At 34.5% G+C, this 22,505-nt stretch overlaps 1 protein-coding gene across 1 annotated transcript in view; it reads right to left on the bottom strand.

Annotated features, from left to right (window-relative positions):
• Positions 1 to 22,505, bottom strand: part of Taf3 (TATA-box binding protein associated factor 3) — a 167,647-nt gene that overhangs the window by 11,982 nt on the left and 133,160 nt on the right. The window contains exon 4 of the mRNA XM_005320292.5: positions 21,580 to 21,662. Coding sequence (XP_005320349.1) covers positions 21,580 to 21,662 — 83 coding nt within the window. The remainder of the gene's footprint in view (positions 1 to 21,579; positions 21,663 to 22,505) is intronic.

Below are 22,505 nucleotides of genomic sequence, written 5' to 3'. Positions count from 1 at the left end.
AAAGATTTTTCAAATCATAGGTTTTTCAAAAACTGACTTGAATGCACAACTGTTTTATATGGCATAAAATACCATAAGCAAAGTTAAAAGGCAAAAAAAATGAAGAAAATAATCTGCAAAATATATGAACAAGGTTCAATTCTTACTTATATAAAGAATTCTTAAACAAACAAACAAACAAAAAAAAAAACCCAAAACCTAACATTCAAACATGAACAAAGGGGCAAAGGTAAAACAGAATTAAAAAAAAACAACAATTAGCAATAGGCAGGAAAATATGTTCTGTATGGCAATCAAAGGCACATACAACAATAAAATGCCTTTAAAAAATAAAGATTTAAAAAAAAATGAACAACACTTGGTTCTGTCAAACTGGGGCAATGCGAAGGTGGTTGGATGGAATTTCTGAATGATTATGACACTTTAAAAATGTATAAGCTCTTTCTTTTATGAGTACAGGGGACTGAACTCAGGGGCACTTGACCACTGAGCCACATCCCCATCCTTATTTTGTATTTTATTTAGAGACAGGGTCTCACTGAGTTGCTTAGTGCCTTGCTTTTGCTGAGGCTGGCTTTGAACTCATGATCCTCCTGTCTTAGCCTCCTAAGCCACTGAGATTACAGGTGTGTGCTACCATACCTGGCAAAAATGTATAAGCGCTTAACCAAAAATTCTACTTATAGAAATTTATCCTGAGGAAATACTTAGATAATTATGCAAAGATACAGGATAAATAGTAACATTTGTAACTCAGTTTATTACTGCAAAATAATAATAATAAATTAAAATGACTGTAATCTAAAAAATCCTTAAACAGAGTATTAGGTAAACACTATGTCCAAAATGGCATCTTGATATTTGAAGTGGTGACACACGCACACACACAAAGACACACAAAGAAAACATACACACACGCATGCATATATATACATATGCATATGTATGCGTGATATGTTAATCCCAAAAAAGAGTTGTGGATAATAGGTATAATAGAATGTAAGTTTTATAAGGAAAAAAAAAGCAAACAAGAATGAGCATAAAATCCCTAAGCTAAATAAAATGGCTGTACAATTCAGTATACCTAAATTGATGGCATCCTCATTAATAGCAATCAAAAGCAAAAGGGTCAAGGGAGGGACAGAGAAAGAGAATACATGTAACAATGCCATTGTTTTTACATAATTAAAATCCACTTGAACAGGCCTTGGATATTGCTAAGGGTTGGGTTTGGTCTGTCCTAGAAGGTTCATTGTTCTGTGCTGGGTCCTGGGTGTGATATGGGAAGTGGTGCAGTCTTTAAGGGGGTGGGGGGTTATACATTCATATATAGTTTTCACTCAAGTGTGAGTAATAAAAGGAAAAAACTGAAGTGGGTGATCAGTGTTGATAATCCAAACTATCCCTTTTCAAGGGATTCATTGTACAATACAGGCACTAAAGTGAGCCATATTTCTTAACTCTGGATGTTTAAGAGAAAGTTCACTAGAGATTGAACTATTTTGATTTTAGTTTTATATAAAAATATGTAGCACTATAACATAATACAGTTTCTCACCCCTGGTGAGAAAAGCTATCAACACTTAATCTGAATATTGTAAATATAATTTTGGCTTCCAAGATGGATGTCTCCAGTGCCATTTTTTATTGTTTCATACTTGTAGAGAGTGTTTTGCTTCTATAAAGTTTCTCCCTGAAGTATGTATCACTTTTTCCCTGCTATTTATTGCACAGCAAATCTCCTCCAGAGCTTTCTGTTGAATGTACAGTGCCTCACAGAGAAAGCAATGCCGCCCACAGCTGTGTCCCACAATGGCGCCGTGCTGCTAACATTACATCTTTTGGAGGATTTGGTCACAGTACCCTAACTGCTGTAAACACTGGGGTTATTCATACCGATGTGCACAAGGAGGGACTTCAGGCAGGATTTCTTTACCTGTTTCCCCACCACAAAACAGTGAAACAAATAGAATGGGTCATGAGCTGCTTGGCCTGTAATGCAAACTCACAGCTTGACAAGTCAATAAAGAGCCAATCCTGGCCTCCCCAGCCCCATAGAGCCTCCAAGGTTAGAGGCAAACACAATTTGGATATGTTCTGCACAGGGAGTTTAATGATCCTCATTATTCAGCTATTGTGGGGCAAACACTATGAAACCAGTAATCTAAATTATCAAAGTCCGAATAACTGGCTACTAAACTGCACATGAAGTTCAAAAGTTCCCTCACAATGGCTTACTTATTACCCCTAAAAGTGAGCAGCCATTTTGAAATGGTAATAAAATGATACTATAGGTAAAAACTATGGTAATCACATCCATGAATTTTACATAATCCTCTGAATAGGGAAATCCTTCAATAGAGAAAAACTACACTGATTAAAAAAAAGTTCCTTATATCATAACTTACTTTTCTAAGATCACATTTTTTAATCACTCTCTGAAATACCATCTGCGTTTAGAACAGATTCCTATGATGTATTTTAAACTAACCCCTTCTCACAACAAATGGAAGAAAGAAAAAAAAAATCACTTGAGATTTCACAAGTCATATTACTATTGGTCAGTCTTCTTCTAAGCCCAGAAATACCAAGCATCCAAGTTAGGAAGTCAGCCTCTGACCTTCACACCCTCACAGACTGAATAGATGGACAGGATACTGTGAAGATGACTCTATGTGACATCCAGGACTAGGCCACAGAGTGCACTGAATTTTTAACCTTGCTCTTTTTTGCATCACTTGCTCTGGGGGAGCCAGATTCCAGGTTGTGAGGATGCTGAAAGCTCCCTCATGGAGAAGCTCACAAGGCCTTGTGCTCACAGCCCTATATGTGAGCTGGAGCACATTGTCCAGCCTCACTGAGGCCTTCAAGTGACTGCAGTCCCAGCAAGCAACGGGACCAGGAATCTGAGCCAGAATCACTCAACCCCCTGAAGAAATTAGGAAGTAACACACATTGCTTTAAATTGCTAAGTTTTGGGATCATTTGTTATATAAAAATTGAAAACTAATGTACCAATTATTCACTCTCTCTAACTTAGGTATATAAATAAATATTCAAAATTTGGGAGAAATTATAATTTCGAGTATCAGTAGTTAAGATGCCAAACTGTAACACAGTCATTTCCATATTTCATATTGATCAAATATACAAAGACAATTATGAGAATCAGTTTTATGTTGATTCTTCAAATCAATCATTATTCCTCATTCTTCTTGATCCTCACAGCTTAAATTTTAACATTCATATAATTATAACACAACTATAAATGGATTTAATTCCTCAAGCTCATGGTTTGCCTCTTGAATATTTACATCATCTCATAAAATGGATATTTTATCTTGTCATAGCCCAAGTACACATCAAGTAGCAAACATTTTATCTTTTAATGCAGGCATGACCTATTTGAAAAATGAAACAAATTGCATGAAGTAATTAGAGAAAAACAGACATTACAGAATCTTCATTTCCAAGGGAGAGGCCCAAATTATTTTATTATTGTCAAATATTCAAAATCTGTAAAATACCTTTAAAGCGCATGAATACTCATACAAGCAATGTATAAGGCCCATTTCCTCATATTTGCAAAGATACATATATGAACAGTAATAATAATTAAAATAAAAGAAATTGAAATGGTAATTTATAAGGTAAGGAGTGTAATAGGTATAGGGAGAGATGAAAGCCAAACTTTTCTAGATGTATCTTGTCACAGGTTTCAACTTTGGAGTCAGGTAAATGATTTATATAATCAGAAAATTTTTAGAAATTGCCTTTGAAAAAATCAGAAAGTTAAACACTGTACTGTATAAATGATTTTTTTAAAAAAAATATCTTTTAATTGTCAATTGACCCTTATTTTATTTATTTATACGCAGTGCTGAGATTTGAACCCAGAGCCTCACACATGCTAGGCAAGTGCTCTACCACTGAGCCACCACCCCAGCCTCAATCTGGTTTCTTTATCAAGTCAACTGGAGAGCAAAAAGGAGGAAGAGGGAGGAATGTTAAGTAGAAATAATAACTCTAGATCAAAAGAACTAAAAAGGTGTTAAGTCAAAATAATTTTTGAAAAAAAAAAGAATTTTTGAGACAAATGGAGAAATCTGAATATGGACTCTGTATTAGATAATAAAAGGAAGATATCTAGATGCTTTAACCACTGAACTACATCCCCACCCTTTTTCTAATTTTATTTTGAAACAGGATCTCACTAAGTTGCCCTCAAACTTGTGATCCTCCTGCCTCCTGGGTCATTGGGACTACAGATGATTGCTACTGAACCCAGAGAAAATAGTCATATTTTTATTTATTTATTATTATCTTGTGGTACTTCAGATTGAACTCACGTATGCTCTACCACAGAACCACATCCCCAATCCTTTTATTTTGAAACTGGGTCTTGCTAAATTGCCAAGCCTGGCCTTGAACTTGCCATTCTCCTGCCTTTACCTACAGAGTATCAGGGATTATAGGCCTGTCCCACTGTGCCCAGCAATAGGCATGTTTTTCGAGCTTCAGACTGAAGTGTACAGAGGTAGAATGAAATAGGTCTGGATTTGCTTGGAAATGCTTTATGACAAAAAAGAAGAACAAGATCAAGCAAGTGTGACAAGAATTTAAATCAAATCTATTCAAGGTGATGAGTATGTTAAAATATATCATTTTAGTTTCTCATGTTTAAAAATGTTCATTTAAAAATGTTAAAAGTTTAAAAAGAAGTTGGTAATATGTATACTATCCAGAATTATTTAGGATCATAAAATATAATAAAGCTACAGTGCATATGTATTACTATATCAATAGGATACTATGGAAACTTCTTGGGGTAAAATGTTATTAATGTGATTAATTACTTGAGTTAATACAGCCTTGCTTTTATTTTTCCTCTGTGATATTCTCCATTTCAACATTTTATTTGCCCTGTAGGGCTCTACTCAAATTCAACTTTCTCCACATCTTTCCAATACTTTCTACCTGGAATAATTACCTGAACTTCTATGTGAGTTTGAATTACCTCTTCTAGCATTTTATACTTTTTACCTTCTATTTTGATATTTATTTTATGTACCTAAGAATGGACATCTGATTCAAATCTTTCATATTCATGTCTATCTCCTCTGATATAGTCTGTACTATGTATATAATAAAATTAATATTTGTTAAATGCAGATCAAGTTTTAAAAATATGAACTTAAGAAAAATATAAATACATATTTAAAAAAATATAAACAGTATTGTGTGAGGGCACTTCAAAGAGTGTTTTCAAAAACCTCAATTCTCAGGGGTCAAAACTTCTAAAAGATGTTGTGATTTCAGAAAGCTTTTGCTTCTCTGCAGTCAAAAAAAGGCTATTGGTAAGGAAAAGCAAAGTCAAATAAAACTGAACATTCAACATGGATGAAACTTTACTTTCAATAGTCCCTGAGCCTACTGTCAACAGAGGAGGATGAGTAATAACTTAGTAAAAGATGATTTTAGGTAAAAACATTTTAAAGATGTAAGTTAACCATAAAACACAAACCTTGTCTGTTTTATTAAAGAATCAAATAACATTTCAAGTTATTTGAAGACATTAAAAGCAATAAGATTATATCCAGTGAACTTGAAAAATGAACAAGATTGTGATTAAGATTTGTATCTTGCTGGAGAGTTATAAAATTCAGTCATCAAAAAGTCATGCTTGGAAAAGTCCAACATTACCACTTCAAAATATATTAAAATTTAAAAATAGCTGGTTTTCATAAAAAATCACCAGGTTTTACATGAATTCTTATCTTCCTTTGTTACAGCAAGGAAAAAACATATAAATATTTATGCCATGTAAGACAGACAACACTCACACACACACACACACACACACACACACAAACACACTCTTATCTGTGTGGCTAACACAAGTCATAAATGACTATGTATGATATATATATATATACATACGTGAGTGTGGGCAATGTATGATATGTACATATATATGTCGGCTTACGGACTAGATATGATGTGTGTGTATGTGTGTGTGTGTTTGCATACTCTTGATCCTTGCAGTGTCATTCTTTTCTTAGACTGTCTCTTTAATATTATATTTTTGAGGGGTTGGGGTTGTGGCTCAGTGGTAGAGTGCTTGCCTCTCATGCGTGAGGCACTGGGTTCGATCCCCAGCACCACATAAAAAAGAAAAAACTAAATAAACAAAATAAAGCTATTAAAAATATTATATTTTTGATGATAACAAGTGATGTTATAAAGTGAGAATGAAGAGAATTTTAATGACTGATTTGGAAAAGAATGTATGCAATGGTTAAGCTGTAAATTTTAGAATAAGGATATATTTTTCCACACTCCAAAGAAATAAATTTGTTAGAATAAACATTAACAAAGGCTGGGGTTGTAGCTCAGTGTCAGAGTGCTTGCCTCACACATGTGAGGCCCTGGGTTCGATCCTCAGCACCACATAAAAAAATAAGTAAATAAAAATAAAGATATTGTATCCATCTACAACTGAAAAATATTTAGGGAAAGAAAAAGAATAAACATTAACAAAATACTCAATGAACAATCACTTGGATTGTTTTGGGATTTAAAGAAATTTTACAAACACAAAGAATATTTATTTAAAAAATGTCCAAGGCAGTTTGAAGCAAAAAAAAAAAAAATCTCTATATATACCTACACACATATACACATTTATATATATAAAAAATATATATGTATATAATAAAATTTCTAAAATTTTCTATAAGGCAAGAAAAAACTTGAAATTATTCTACTGATCTCAGATTCACATTCAAGTTAAGATCATCCTAAAAGAAAGATAGAAAAGAAAAAAAAAAAAGTAAAGAAAAGAAAAGGTCACCACAGCTCTTAAACACCTAAAGGTCTGATTCAAGGATTCAGTTGAGTTTTAGAGAGCTGCTTTAGATTTTGGTTCTCAATTTTTCCTAGTATCCTCTAACGATGATCTCGAAGGGAAAGAAAAGCTTCAAACTTAGCCAGAGAAAGAGTTAGGAGAGGACAGAAGTCAGCTGCACTGTTTCCTTTTGGGGGACCCTTGCGCAAGTGATGCCCAGCAAAGGAGCTCAGACAGGACTCTAAAACCCTTCTGAGGCTCTTCCTTCTTTACCCTCCCATTCTTGCCTGCACCAGCCACATGGGCCCTGCAGTGGCAAAGAATTTGAACTGACTGGTAATCTTTGAAATGTTTTAATTTGTGTGTTTATTATAAGGAGCACAAATAAGCAGAATAGCCAAATGCCAGAGAGTCTGAAAATGTATTCCCTATTAATGAGCTTGCTCTTCTTCTAATTTTTTAAAATTAAATACTGACAATATTTTAAGCATAAGTATTGACTGACAGATATAAGCATGCATACAGAAAAATAGTTCATGCTAGAAAACCCAGAAAAACAGCAGTGAAGCAGCAGGGGAATTCAAAGTCTATGTTATCAGCATTCTTTTAAAGTGGCCTAAATTTATAAGGCAAATGTGAATTTCCTTGCATTTATTGTGAGCCAAATAAATAAAACAATGAAAATGATAAAAAGTAGCAAAACATTCTGCCTTAGTCATTTGGCTTTGAATCGTTTGATGAACAGAAAAACAGAACACAGCCATTTACTGCTTACAGTTGTGATTTGCCCACTCTGTTCATCTTAGTTCCAAACAAATTAGCCTATTAGCATCAATTACTCTCCGTGTTCCTTTGTGTTTTACCAGAATTCATGTGTTCCTATAAAGATGAATCAGTATTTCTCAATTGGGTCATAATATACATTAGAGTTATCTTCACAAACAGGTTAACATCCAACATTATCCGGAACTTTCCTTCTGATTAAAATAAAAACTATAACAATTCCTTCAATAGACATATGGTTAATTGTAAGTGAGTCTAGAAAAAATAAAATTCCAGTGGGAATTTTGAAGTTCTTTTTAATTATAATAAAGTTTATAAAAATATTATACTTAAGCTGTAGCACAATTTTAAGAACAAAACAAAAACAAAACTACAGACATAGTTTATGCATGTATGCCAGGAATATTTTCAAACTTTGGGTCATGAACCAGTACCAATTATTATCCTATTTTTCTCAGTTAATATTACCCGAATCTGGAACTGAAGGGTTTTGTTTCAAATGATGAACTATTATAAAAAGAAATGCTGAAGATTACAACTCCTCACATGGTAAGTATTACTGGTATCCTACCAAGATTGGAAACTAAGATGTCATATTTTTAAAGACACTCATATAGTATATAGTAATACAACACATATTTTATAGTTTCTACCAAGTAAGTTTTAAATTAGTATTTATAACATATGGGAAAACTCTTAAAAAAATTCCTTCAAAAAGCTTGTTAATATTACCAACAAAATTTATATAAATTGAAAATTCAAACTCAAGAATATTAAATTTGACTAAGCAACTTCATAGTGCCTAATACCATATTTCACACTTGACAAATAAATGATACTAACAGATGGTTCATAGCACCAAGAAAAAAAAATACATATATTTAATTTAATGGCTTTTAATATTTAGCATACCAGAAAATCTAAATAAAATAGAATAAAGAACTTACAAATTAAATCTCTACACTGTAGAACAGGCACCTGCTGTGCTGGCCTATTTCTATGCAGCACCCATTGGCCCTTCTTCCTCCAGCCCTCCCCCTTCTCCTTTTAGTCCATTTGGTTGGGATAGGCTTTACTCTGCCCTTAGTTCCAAGCCAGACACAATGAACCAGGCCAATTAGAGCATCAGACTCCATGACTACAGTGATTGTTTGGGGCTGGACACATGATATTAGCTGGGTCACTGAGAGGCTGCTCTGGGACTTCTGAGCCTATTTCTACTGGGTTGAAATACTGGTGGAATATGTGCTTGAAATTGCAATAGGTACCAAGTGGGGCAAAGCGAAGCTCAATGCTCAATATCACATATTCTTCAAAGTGTCTAGAAAAACTGTACGGTAACTAATATGTAAGCAATAAATAGAATTCTGACCTTTAAAAATTTTTTTTCTAGATAAATTTTTTATTGTGCTATTCATCTAAAAATACTATTTGTGTTGAGGATATGGCTTAGTGGTAAATTGCTTGCCTAGCATCCATGAGGCTCTGAGTTTGATTCCCAGCACTGGAAATTGCAAAAACAATAACACAACCTCCAAACAAAACCAATAAATAAACTTTAAAGTGTAGAGCACAAAACAGCACACCATTCCTGAAATTCACAGGGGCGTGCATGAGACTCTGGGTTCAATCTCTCAATCTCTCTCTCTTACACACACATGAACTTATATAGATAAAAAGTTTTTAATAAGAGTACTATCTAAAGTACCAGATAAAAATGCTTACTTGGTAACATTGATTTAATAGTGACAACAAATATATATTGGCCTTAGAAACATGAATAAATTCACTATATTTATCATGTCTGTTTCCCAAATTAATTTGATACATGAATTCTAAAGTACAGACATTATTACAAAGAAAGAAATTATCTGTAGCATTATATTTTACATAAGTAAGGCACTCAGTGAAGAAAAATCCAGCTAAGATGGTGACACAGCCAAGGACCTATGTATTTCAGAAGATATTTGGGAACAGCCTATTTGGGAATATGATTACTTAACCATATCAACTATTCTTAAACAAAAGCTCCCAGCAGAGAAGAAAAGATTTTCTATGGATCTCGATTTTCATTTAAAATTATTATTAGTTTCCCAAAAGTTTAGAATGATCAGATTTAATCAATTCTTTCAACATATTGGGTAAAGCAGAAATTGGGCTGGAGAAGTAAGCTTGTTGCTATGACTAACCTGATCATGTGGTTCAGAAGCTTTTTGTGCTTTTTTGGAATTGGTGGGAGAAATTTTGAGATGCTTAGCAGAACAAACTGGAAATACTTTAGATTGTTATAAGTAGAACTTAGTGGCTAATTCTGGTGGGAGCCCAAAGATTGGAATGCCAATAGGACTGTGGACAGTGAAGACCAGGCTCAAGAAGGTTCAGAGAAGGAGGACTCTATTGGAATTTGGAGTAGAGGCTATTCTTGTTATGTTCTGGCTGAGAAGTTGTCTACATTTTGCCCATGTCCTGAGAGTTTCTCTGAAGTTGATTTTAAAAGCAATGAACTTCTTAACCCAATAGAAGAAATGTCTAGGCAGCATAACATTCAGGTGGTAGCATGGATATTTTTGATGGTTTTTAACCAAATTTATTATGATAATTAGGAGCAGAAAGATTTGAAAAACTTGGACTCAAAAGGTAGGAGTAAAATTGGGGCTAAGGAAGTTGCCATTGTTAAAGAAATTATGTCTCTAAAGAAATGCTAGATTTTGCCCAGAGACAATAAGAAAGATGGCTTGAGAGCATCTCAAAAGCTGGCAAGACCACATCCATCTCAGGCTCAAGGGAATAAAAGTGAAAATTCTGTTTAGAAGAGACCATTGGGGGGTCCTTCTTGCACAGGGAGCCTAGGAAATTTTCTTAACCTGCTCAGCCACTCAGGCACTCAGAGGCTGCTGCAGGAAGGGTCCCTGGATGCTTGGCTACTGCTCAAGATGATGGCAGACGTCGGTGCTGGTTCTGCAGGAATCCAGGATGCTGGAGTTTGAGGGTCAGGAAGCTTCCATCAAGATTTCAAAGAAAGGCCTTGGAAGCCAGACAAAGTTCAGCAGGGTCAAACTCCCTGTGGGCTCTCCCTGAGAAGGTAAGCTGTAAAGATTTGAGGAGGAAGCAGAAGCCGCAATGGAGAACCCCAAGATTAAGAAATGCCAGTAATGTGGGATATTGTCCTAGGAAAGCTACAGGAATTGAACAGAGATAAGCCAACAGAAAGGCCTCTTGGGCTGCAACCAACAAGGCCACAGAGGCAGAGCTACACAAGCTCTTGAGAGGACATCATGCCATGTGTTCCACATTCTGAACAAGAGCTACAGGACTTGTTTGCCCAGCTGGATTTTGGTCTTGCTTTGGTCCCATCCTTTTTTTCTATATGCCTAATTTTGTGAATGGAAATGTTTGCTCTGTATCATCACATATTGGATATTTGTAAATTGCTTTTAATTTTAAAGGAGCTCACAATGAGAGACTGCCTTGAGCCTCAGAGAAGACTTTGGACTTGAACTGTCAGAAATCTTGCAACTGTTGAGACTGTGGGGGACTCTTAGGAATAGACTAAATATATTTTGCATTGTCAGATGAGTGTGAGCTTTTGGGGGCGAGGGTAGAATGTTATTGTTTGGATGTGAAGTGTCCCCCAAAAGCTCATGTGAGACAAAGCAAGAAGGTTTGAAAGAGAAATTATTAGGTTATAACCTTAAGGTCATTAGCGAATTAATCCCTGATGGGATTAACTGAGTGCTGGCTGGAGGCAGGTGGCTGGAGGAAGTGGCTCATTGGGGGTGTGACTATGGGGTATATATTTTATATCTGGAGAGTGGAGACACTCTGTTTCCTGATCAACAGATGAGCTGCTTTCTCCACTATACCCTTCAGCTATGATGTTCTACCCACCGTGAGTCCTGAGCAATGGAGTCTGCTGTCTATGGATTGAGACCTCTAAAACTGTGAGCCCTCAAATAAAACTCCTCCTCCCCTAAAATTTATTATGGTTGGGTCCTTTAGTCACAGCAGTGAAAAAGTTGACTAAATCATAGGGTCATTTAATTCTCATTTTCTGTTGATGAGTTTTTTTTTTTGTTAGAGTTTTATAGTTCTTTGTTGTAGGGTTCATCCCAACAAACGCATACATGCAAGGATCAGTTTATGATCCTCCCCTTTCCCTCCTGTTCTCCCTCCCCACTCCCCTTCTCCTTCCTCTACTAGACTTCCTTTCATTCACCTATTAGTTTATATTTTATTGTTCTTTATGTTATCCTATCCTTCTCTCCTCCTTTCCTTTATTTAACTCTAGCTTCCACATGAGAGAAAACATTCGATCTTTGATTTTCTGAGCCTGGCTTACTTCTCTTAGCATGATACTCTCCATTTCCATCAACTCACTGGCGAATGCCGTAATTTCATTCTTTTTTATGGCAGAGTAGAACATCATTGTACATATATACCACAATTTCTTAGTCTATTCATCTATCGATAGGCACCTGGGTTGATTTTATAATTTAGCTATTGTGAATTATACTGCTATAATAATTGAAGTGGCTATATCACGATAATATGCCAATTTTAGACCTTTTTGGAAAAATACCAGGAGTGGGATAGATGAGGATATGGTGGTTCTAATCCCTAGTTTTTTGAGGAATCCCCATTGATTTCCAGAGTGGTTATACTAATCTGCAGTCTGTTGGTGGGAATTTTAATGGGTATAGTCTTTTGAATGATAATTTGATACAATAATCTCTTAAAAATTTTAAAATTTCTCTGACCTACAACATTTGAAAAAAGCAAAATCCATATGAGAATGTTCTTTATTTGTTATAGCAAAATCTGGAAGAACTCACATATCTCCAAATTGGGGACTAAAAGGATAAATAAATTATGATTCAATAGTAAAATGAAATACCATGTCATACAGACATGGAAAATGTCCAAGATCTGATTGTTAGTCAGAAAGGAGACAAGCTATAGAACACTATATGAAAGGGAATCCCAATTTGCTGTCCCCAAAATTATTGAAATGCACACTGAACAGTTAGCAGTGATTATCTTGAGGAAAGGGTGTATTTTGTTGGGGGAAACCTTTGCTTTTTAAGTAACACATTTCCAAATAGTTAATTTTTTCCCCCTGAAAATGACTATGCCATTATTTTTGTAAACAGGAAAACAAGCAAACTTAAAAACAAAGCCAAGTAGTTCCACATTTAGTAGCACTTATTTAAAATGTTTTTTTTTTAAAGCCCCTTTGTTTTCTATACCAGATTTTATCAAACAAACACAAAGGAATTTTTACAAAAGTAAACACTCACAGGCAGTATTAAAAGAAGAAAAATAAATAGCTAACATTTATTGAAGGTCTATTATATTCTAATCAGGTTTTTCAGGTTTTGTTTCCCATTTGTATAATCCTCATTTATTAAAATTCTAGCTACTGCTGGGTGTAGTAATGCATGCCTGTAGTCCCAGATATTTAGGAGGCTGAGGCAGGAGGGTCTGAGTTCTGGCCAGCTGAGGTAACAGAGTGAGACCCTGTCTCTTATTTTTTTGGGAAAAAAATCCTAGCTACATATAGCCTCCCTGATCCTCCTCCCCACCCTGCCCCCAGCTAAAACCACCTTTGCTTGGGATGAGGTACAGATTCCCATGCATAAGGCTATGGATATCTGGTACTGCTGGACCACTTGTGTCTAGAAAAGGAGTGACTCCAATCTGAAGACACTGAGTGGAAATTATAAGATGCTGAGGTTTCAAATGAAGACCCAAAGACAGGGTCTTTTCTCGTTCCTCTGTTTTGTTCAGTTTGGGAAATTTTGGAGCTAGAAAGATATTCATATCTTATTTTTCAGGATGTTCAGTCTGATATTACAACATAAAACCTCTAGTCCTATTAGTTAGATAGCCTTTGCTTTCTTCAAGATCCCCAAAAGCCTACTAAGGGCTTGAAAATATAGCACTGGTCTTATCATCAACATGTAAGAAGCATTAGAAGAACCAGCTTGGAAGACTTAATAGGGTGCACAGTTTTGGATAGATATGTTTAAAGTGCCACTGTTCACCTGAGCAAAACTTTCTAGAAGGTAACTGGGCAGAATAGTATGAATTATGGCGGGGGGGGGAATCTGAGCTGGAAATGAAGATTTGGGAAGTGGAAAAAAAAAGAATAAGTAGGCTAGAGGCAAGAAAAGAAAAAAGGTAAAGAAAAACAGCCTATGAAAGAAAAATAAAAAGAGATGGTGAGAGAAGGAGAGATTCAGACAAGTGCAGACTTAAAAAAAAAATGTCTCAGAAAGGGCTCCGGGGAAGCAGGATCTAATACAGCATAAAGGATCAATACTATACTAAAGACTTTGGCATGTTCTCTGCATTTCAGAATTGGGATGTATTTGATGATCTTAATAAGAAGTTAACAGAAAAGTTTCTGGGGCAAAGAACAGAATGCAATATGCTTCCAAAACTGGAAGAAGGTGCATCTAAAGATTTAGTTTTGAGAAGCCAGAAACAAGAAGTAATACATCTTCTTTCTCATGTACAGGGAAGGCTTGGTGAAGGTGTGAAGGATTAAGGTGGAAGAATATAAGGCTGAAAGAAAGATTTGAGGGAAAGGAAGAGAGGAAAATACTGAGGAAAGCAGAAAAGAGAGGGAGGGAAGCTCCACAGCTGGCACAAAAGGTGGAATGAAAGAGGCTAAAGGGAGATTGGATTTAGAATCAAGGAGGGACGTTGCAGAGCCTGTGGGATAAGCTTTGAGGGTACATTCAGCTCCAGAACCCCAAAGTACATATCCAAATAGCCCAGGAGAATGTGGCTACGCGGTTCCAGGAGCTGAGACCTTCCTTGGCTGTGATTACAAGAAAAAGGTTTCGGAAACTGTAAATCGGAGATGTCCTGCAGTGACACGAGATCCACTCTCTAAGCTACAGAGGTGGACACAGGAGAAGAAGAAACATTACCACTCATCTAGTCTTTCCATGAGTATCTGAATCTACCAGAGGCCCATAAAGCAACAGCAAAGAAGAGAATATGGAAAATTTAAATTTTCTTTGTGATTGTGTTTAAGTGTTTCCTCAGTAGGCACATGTTCTTTATAAACACCAGAAGTGTGAGTAGTTTGATCTTTAGGGGAAATTATAATCAGATAGTATCCAAAGGTTACTATGATACAGTTAAATTATCTCTGCCTGTCACAGGTTAAAGAACATTTAAATTCTGGAAGTTCACATCAGCTTTTTCCAGATAACAAATCTTAAGTACCTTCCTATATTCACTCAATTAGTGATCTTGGGCCTTGATAACGCTGCAGAGAGAAACTTTCCAACTATCATTCAAATCATATCTAAAAAGGTGGTCATAAATATTTTAAAACCTAAGTGAACTAATAAGACCTAGACCCATTAAGGATAAGATCTTTTACAACAAATTAAATAAAACAATTTATTGAAGTCTGGACTCAAGATAAGCTAGATTTATAAGCTGACCTTTTATTCATTTAAAGAACAAAATTAGCTCTAATTGCATTAGAATGGAATCCAGTAAATTTTCCCAAGTCTTCTAATGTGGCATCCATGTAAGAACTGCTGTAATTGTTTACAAGTAAGATGGAAATGCTTTGATATAATCTTTCCACTTGTTTTACTATGTTGTAAAAGCATTTCCCAAAACCTAAAGATAGTTTTTCTGACAGTCTACTAGTTTTTCCTTTTGAACATACTGCATATTTAGTGATAATGAACAAATTACAATGTGTGATGGGAAAAATTAAATTCAGACTTTACAATTCTAGTTCAGTAAAAATAAAGGGATTATTAAGGAAATCAGGAACTCCTTGTTTGGAAAAACCAGAATTCTGGCTGAAGACACATTCTGGCTGAAGAAAAATTTTAATTACCTGCTTCCTTTTGGAGGTGGATCAAAATTATGGCTGAGATAAATGGCTTTGGTACCACTGAATTTATAAGCACAGTAAGGTAGTAAAGCTAAGGTACACAATTTCGACTTCTGTGTTCCAGTTGTTCAGCAACCAGGAAACTTCATTAGTAATATTTGTGCCTTTCACTAGCATTAAAAATAGGTTATTTTAAATTTCAAATATATATGTAGTCATTTAAAATGTAAACACCAATTATAAAGTTTAAATATAGTGACTCTTAAGATTCTTTCCTTGTTATTGCTCTTGATATTTCTCTTCTAACATAGGCAAATTCCCATGAAATGTTTGTTTCAGTAACAAGTTAACCAGGGCAAAACAAAGAAAATTATCAATACTTTTCAATAATAATAATAATAATAATAATAATAATAATAATAATAATAATAATAATTGAAAGCAGATAGTTTTATTGGATAGGAAACAAAATTAGAACAGCAAAAGGCCTTCCATTTCAGAGGATGGTCCTCTGAAATGCTCCTAAATTTGATTTCTTTAGTATCATTTTTAAACCAGTGGTAGGTACCATTCTGCCATGACTGTCTTGCCCTGTTTCTTGGCTTGCTTTTACATAAAATCTGGCTGCCTTTCCCGAGCTAAAATAAAATATATTAGCTATATCTGCTTGCCTCCTCCATCTTGTTCTGGTGACAGATACTCTTTTCCTAATGGAACCTACTATTTCCCTTTCTGACAGGGTGTCTCCCTACCACAGGAGCTGGTGAATTAGAGTTTTTGATGGGAATTGGTAGGGACTTTGAGCATGAAGAACCACATTAATTTGGAATGACTTGGGCCATATCTCTCTCCACACAGAGGCAAGATGGAGAAAAGGAAAATGAGCAGAGTCATACTCTAATAATGCCTTATGAACCCTCAATACTGCCCACCTAAAGTCAAATACACCTCTTTTTATTTTTCTGCTCTAAGGTAGTTTGATTAGGATTTCTGCTACTTACAACTAGAATTCTGAGTAAATACAAAATACCCAAAAGTAAATAAGCATGTCTCAACTAGAGGTTTGACAGCCCTTTAAAGAGACATTTTCATTGAGCCGTGCTTTTAGGCTTTCCCTTAGATTATGGTGGGTTAGAGAAACAGTCAATAAAAAATGCCTTTGTGCCAGCAGTAAAAACTGCTAAGGAGGACATTGTCCTTGTCATCTGGTTCCATATGGAAATTAATTTTTAAATCTAGTGCCTTGAAAATCTTTGACCCATTCTGAGAAACTGAGGCATCTTACCCCAGCTCTTTTCGTCTTAAAAAAGTATTTTGTGAGGCTGGGCATCTCTGTCTCAGTGGTAGAGTACATGCTTAGCATGCTTATGGCCCTGAGTTCAATCCCCAGCATCCCTCATGCAAAAATATTATTTCCATTTTTACTTTATTGCTAGAAAGCTATAATAATATTTGATGCACAATCATTTGTTTCTTTTTCTTCTCTTTATCTCAGTTTGCTATTTCTATTTCCTACTTTACTGTTACCCTGAATTTTGACTGGAAAAAACACTTCAAGTATTGAAAGGAAAATGCAGAAAGTAGAATAAAAACCATTTACTATTATTTCTCCAAAGAATTTATCACTAAAATGCTACTATACATTTTTCACTCTATTAAATATGCTTTGGCTAAACTGCATTTTAAAATATAAAAAAATGCTTATTTTTCTTAAAAATGCTCTAAATTATTATCTTTAAGAATGTCCATGATTATTCTGTTTCCATTGTCAAAAAGCTTAGAACAAATAAAGACAATAAATATCTTATTTATTTATTTTACTTATTTATTTTACTTATTTTATGTCTTAAAAGATTAAACCCTTATGTTTTTTTTTCTTTTAGTTTCTAAATGATTTATTTTCTTTCTTTTTTTTTTTATTAGTTGCTCAAGACAATACAATGATCTTGACATATCATATAATTGGTTCAAATGGGGTATGAATTCCACGGGTACAGATTGCAGGATCACATCTGTTATACAGTCACGTTTATACATACAGCCATACTACTGTCTGTTATATTATGTTCTTCAAAATTAATAAGCAAAGCTTTTGCTCCCATTTTCACAGTATATAGAAATAATTTAGAAACTACAACTATCAAAAAACCCTTCATTAGGCATAAGCTACAGTTGATGAACTGTGGCCAAAAAAAAAAAAAAAAAAAAAGAATGACAAGAAAAGAAAAATTTCATGAATTTAGGAAATCAATCTAGTTGCCACTGGAAATGAAAACATAGCAAAAAGAAAATTATTGTCACTAGTAAAATAGTGCCTGAAAAATATCTCAACATAATTTGAGTATTTTGAAAACTGGGTTAAATTGTTAAACAGAACACCTATCATGAACTCTCAAAAGTACTTAGAATCATCACCAAGAATACTGTTCCCTGAAAGTCATCATAAATGATTACCAGATCAAATACATTATTAACTATTAATAAGAAAAAATTGACCACACATTTTAGAACATCTAGAGGGGCTTTATTAGTTATCACCTTCTCTGGTGAACTCCCGGAATACAGTCAGGAATATCCTCAGAGCAGAGGAGTCATAATTTCCTTTTACTATATCCTAGGATACCAGCATGAGCAGCATGGCTGGGCAGAAGAACCTCTGGCCCAAGGAGAAGCATGGGTAAATGGATAGAAAAGAGCAGCAGCTTCCTCTAAGAGACATGTGAGAGGACAGCATTAGTGGACACTTGAGAAATGTGAAGAAGAATGCTTATTCCCTACTCCAATCATTATTTCTCAAAATTTTATACAAATTTATATCACATTTTCTCTTAATGCTTTACAAATATGTAAAATTAACATTTTATATGAGGCTCCTTTAATAGAATTTTGAGTGCCATTTAAACTTAGAAAAGCTGTAGGTCCTGTTCTGCCATGTTTTCCTTGATAATTCTCTCTCAATAGTCCCTGTCTGCAACAAATTTTATCACATTACTCTGCTCTATTTTCTTCATAGAAATGAATAATAATAAAAAAGAATGCTGTTAAATTGCCAACTTCTTCTACACTAGCTCAAAAAGAGCTAGATTAAAAAAAAATAAGATCAGAATGACAAATCACAACTGTGCCACCACTGACCCATCCTGGCACAGACATTCAACTCACCGTACTCTGCCACTGAGTCCAGGTGGGACCCCAGGATCCTGATCAACAGAGTTCTAGGCAGCTGTGCCTGGGCAAGCCAAAGCCTACTTGCTGTTTTGGTATCGGTACAACTTGATTATGAGGCTGGACTCAGACAATTACCTTGAATGTTCCCTATTCCTACTTTATGTGTGTAGAAACTACAGTTTTAAGGCTGGATTTTAGTTTCTTCTTCAATATAGACTATAGGGAACTTAGGATATCCATCACTGGAAGACATGTTAAAGGAATTTGAGGTCTTTGGAAAGTCATCTTGAATTTTAACAGTGTCAGAAAGAGGTACTGACCTCAGCATACATCATTTTAGAACAGTTTTCAGGAATGTAAAAGCAAGGGAAAAATAAGTTACCTCTGTTTTGTTTCAAAGAACAATAATAGAGAACAGAGGAAACAATCTAACCTCAAAGTACTTTTCTGGATCAAGGGCAAAAGACATAACTTCTTTAAGACTTAGAAATTAAACATTGGTTTAAAGATTTCCAAAGAGAGGGTATAATTTGAACCTTGTAAAGCTTTTTCTTTTTCCCATAATTTCAAGAGTCTTCTTTTTGCCTGTCCTTTAGCAATAAACACTTCTCTCTATCCCTGGACTATTCAATCCCCTTTGCTTTTGAACCCCATCTATTCATTTATTTCACTTTTAAAGAATATGAGTTCACCCCCTAAGTGTGTACAAACTAAGTCATTAAAGGCATAACTTGTAGGAATCTTTCACTACTTTTCCATTATTAGAGTCATGGAATAAACCATACATCCTTATGTTACAACTATTAAGGATTATTGCGATTTAAATGTCATATAGTTTTCATATATCATAAAATATTAAAAAAATTTTCAGCTATTTAGAAATGCAAAAGACATTTAAATTTGTAGGTTAATCAAAACCAGGCAGTGGGCTGTAGTTTACAGACTCCTGATTTAGACCACCCCCCTCTACCCAAAAAACCCCACTTGTCTAAACTCTATTTCACATAAAATTCTATTTTTCTATTTGAAGCTTCTCTCTCTTATTTTTAATTTAAAATGTAATATATTTTACTTAATCTTTTTGCTCAGTGTAAGGATTTTTTTTTTGCATCTGCCTTGGTCAAATGATTAATCTGTCATAAACACTGGGGTTATTTACCAAATATCTGAAAATTTATATCTTATATAACATTGAACTTTTTCCAGGGTATTTGTCTAGAATCTCTGCTTATTATAATTTCTGTCAAACTGCACATTTTGTTCCAGAATAATAATATCTGTTTCTCACATCTTCCAATATCTTAGGTGTATGAGTTATTTACTGAAAGGAGGAAATAGAATAAAATAGTTAACAGAATGACTGAAAGACGCACAAGGGCAAGGAGATAAATATAACTATCAAAGCCTTTTCACAAACCTTAATTCTCCAAAGGGAGTAAGCTAGCAAAACTTTCATGTGGGAGTTGAGACTAAGTACTGGTGAGCAACTCAGAAAACAGAATTAAATATGAATTGGCAGGAGAGAAGTATTTTTTTGAGTGATGAATAAGAATAAGAATAGAAAAATTAGACAATATTCAGAATTTCCAAGGAGATGGTGTGGAGAGTTATTGGGCGGGTCTCCTCTGTCCTTTGCTGGTTGAGAGATGAGGACATCATTCAAATCTCTGCAGGTGGACTGAGGGTACTAGATATATCAGTAACTGGTTTAAAAAGGGCTGAATACATGATATTTTTGTTAACATTTTCTAAGCTTGTTGACACTACTACCACCCACTGTCCAGGTCTTTACCGGTACAATCAAGAAGAATAATGTGAAAATTTCCTGGAGAATTTAGGTAAGAAAATATGAATCATTTGGATCCTGTGCTTAAAATCTTCAGAGGAGGGTACAGTCTGCTGGAAGATCATGTCTGCCTCAAAATCATACGAGGCTTCTTCACTACATTATATTCTTAGTTGACAGAAGCAGCAGAATAAACATATACAACAATTAAATGAACCACTGAGAACCCAAAGCAAATTTTCTGTTTCTACTCTATCTACTACTAAATTCATAGGTCCTACTCTTACTTTCATGGCTCAAATTAAAAGATGACTAAAAGAAAAATGTTCAACTAATTTACTTTAAAAATTGATTAATATAATGGTTCAGGGAAGATTAAGACTGACAGCAGCACAGGGTTTACATTTCTAGGTTTTTTTTGTTTTTGTTTTTTTTGTTTTGTGGTGCTGAGGATTGAACCCAGGGCCTTATGCATGTGAGGCAAGCCCTCTATCAACTGAGCTATATCCCCAGCCCCTACATTTCTAGTTTTAACGTTTTTTGTTTTTTTTTCCCTTTTTTAACCCAGAACCTTGTGCATGCTAGGCAAACATTCGATCACTGAACTATACCCCCAGTTCTGTATTTGTAAGTTTTTAAAACATACAAATGAAAAATGCTGGACAACTAAAAAATTGGTTATTACCACTGTATACTGTTTCATCTAGTCTCTAACAGTATCTTTGTTTCACAAGCACAGAATAAAACCATGTGCCATACATGAGACAGTTTAACATTACATCTTCCTGAGTGAAACATAGCAGTAAGCCCATCCAATACCATTTCTTATTTTCCAGATAACTAAGACCTTAAACACTATGCAGAAACAATGTCATGTGCTAATCTTTTTAATAAAAAAAGAGAAAAAGAACAAGAAAAAAAAAGGATCCTGAATATTAAACAAAGCAAAAAGCATTTACTTATAGAAGAAACCAATAAAAACTTGAAAATGGAGAGTTCTCAAAACAAAGTTTGACCCTACATGTTCATACCTGCAAAAGGTTTGCAGAGTCCTAAATCTATCAGGTCAGGGTAGAAGAGGTCAAGTTTCAATTGCTTCACTCTAATTCAAAGGTTTATACTTACATCTTGTCTTGGCCAGCGCCAACTCGAAGAGTCAATCTGGGGATAACTGGACTCGGGGCTGGAACGACTGGTTCCACTTTTATCTGTGGAAGTTAGTACATTACAGTTCAGTTTTACTTTTTTCTACAAAAGTAGCTTCTACCTCTTCTACTTTCCCACCTCAACAAACTTAATAAACATGTTTAAGTCACAAATGTGGCTAAGATGCTAGACTAAAAGATAATCTGGTTGCGACAACTAAAGGCTACCTGATATGATAAGAAATTTTATGAACTTTAATCACATTATGTAAATATGGCTCTTATTTCTGGATTTTTTAAATGTTTAGATTAATTTCGTGGGTTTTATTATATTAGAATTTTTAAACAAAATTGTTATCTAGTGCATTTGGTAGAGCATTTATATGATTGTCAGATTTAACATACAAGGAAAAACTTGCAATGGAATTTTCTTTATAAGATAAAATGCCTCTATTTGTAGAATTTGATAAACATTAAACTCATTGTTTTATTATATGAAAAAGCTGAATTGTCAAGTGTTCATTACAGCATTAAACTATTCTATTTTTGGTTAATAGTAAAAAGATCTGAAATGCTATAAAAGAAAAAAAAGCTGATCTATTTTCTTTTTAGAAAGGATTTACTGTGAAGGCAATGACTGCTGAAAAAGCTAAGAACTATATTTAAAACTATACACAAATTGAGTATTACATTAAAGGGTCTCTTCACAATTTTTGATTTGAAGATCATGATTTGGTAAGTATTTTTAATAAACAAACTAAAATAAAACTCTGTAGTTTCAAATAGTTATCTGTATCAGAATTTTTCAGTAGAAGTTTGCACTTTTGGTGGTATAATTCTTTGTTATAAGAGACTCTCCCTAGCCATGCCAGATGTTTAATAGCTGTGGACCTGAAATCATATGCC

The sequence above is a fragment of the Ictidomys tridecemlineatus genome, chromosome 10, assembly GCF_052094955.1.
Source record: "Ictidomys tridecemlineatus isolate mIctTri1 chromosome 10, mIctTri1.hap1, whole genome shotgun sequence".
In the NCBI taxonomy this organism is placed as follows: domain Eukaryota; kingdom Metazoa; phylum Chordata; class Mammalia; order Rodentia; family Sciuridae; genus Ictidomys; species Ictidomys tridecemlineatus.
This window is presented reverse-complemented; position numbering and strand designations above follow the sequence as displayed.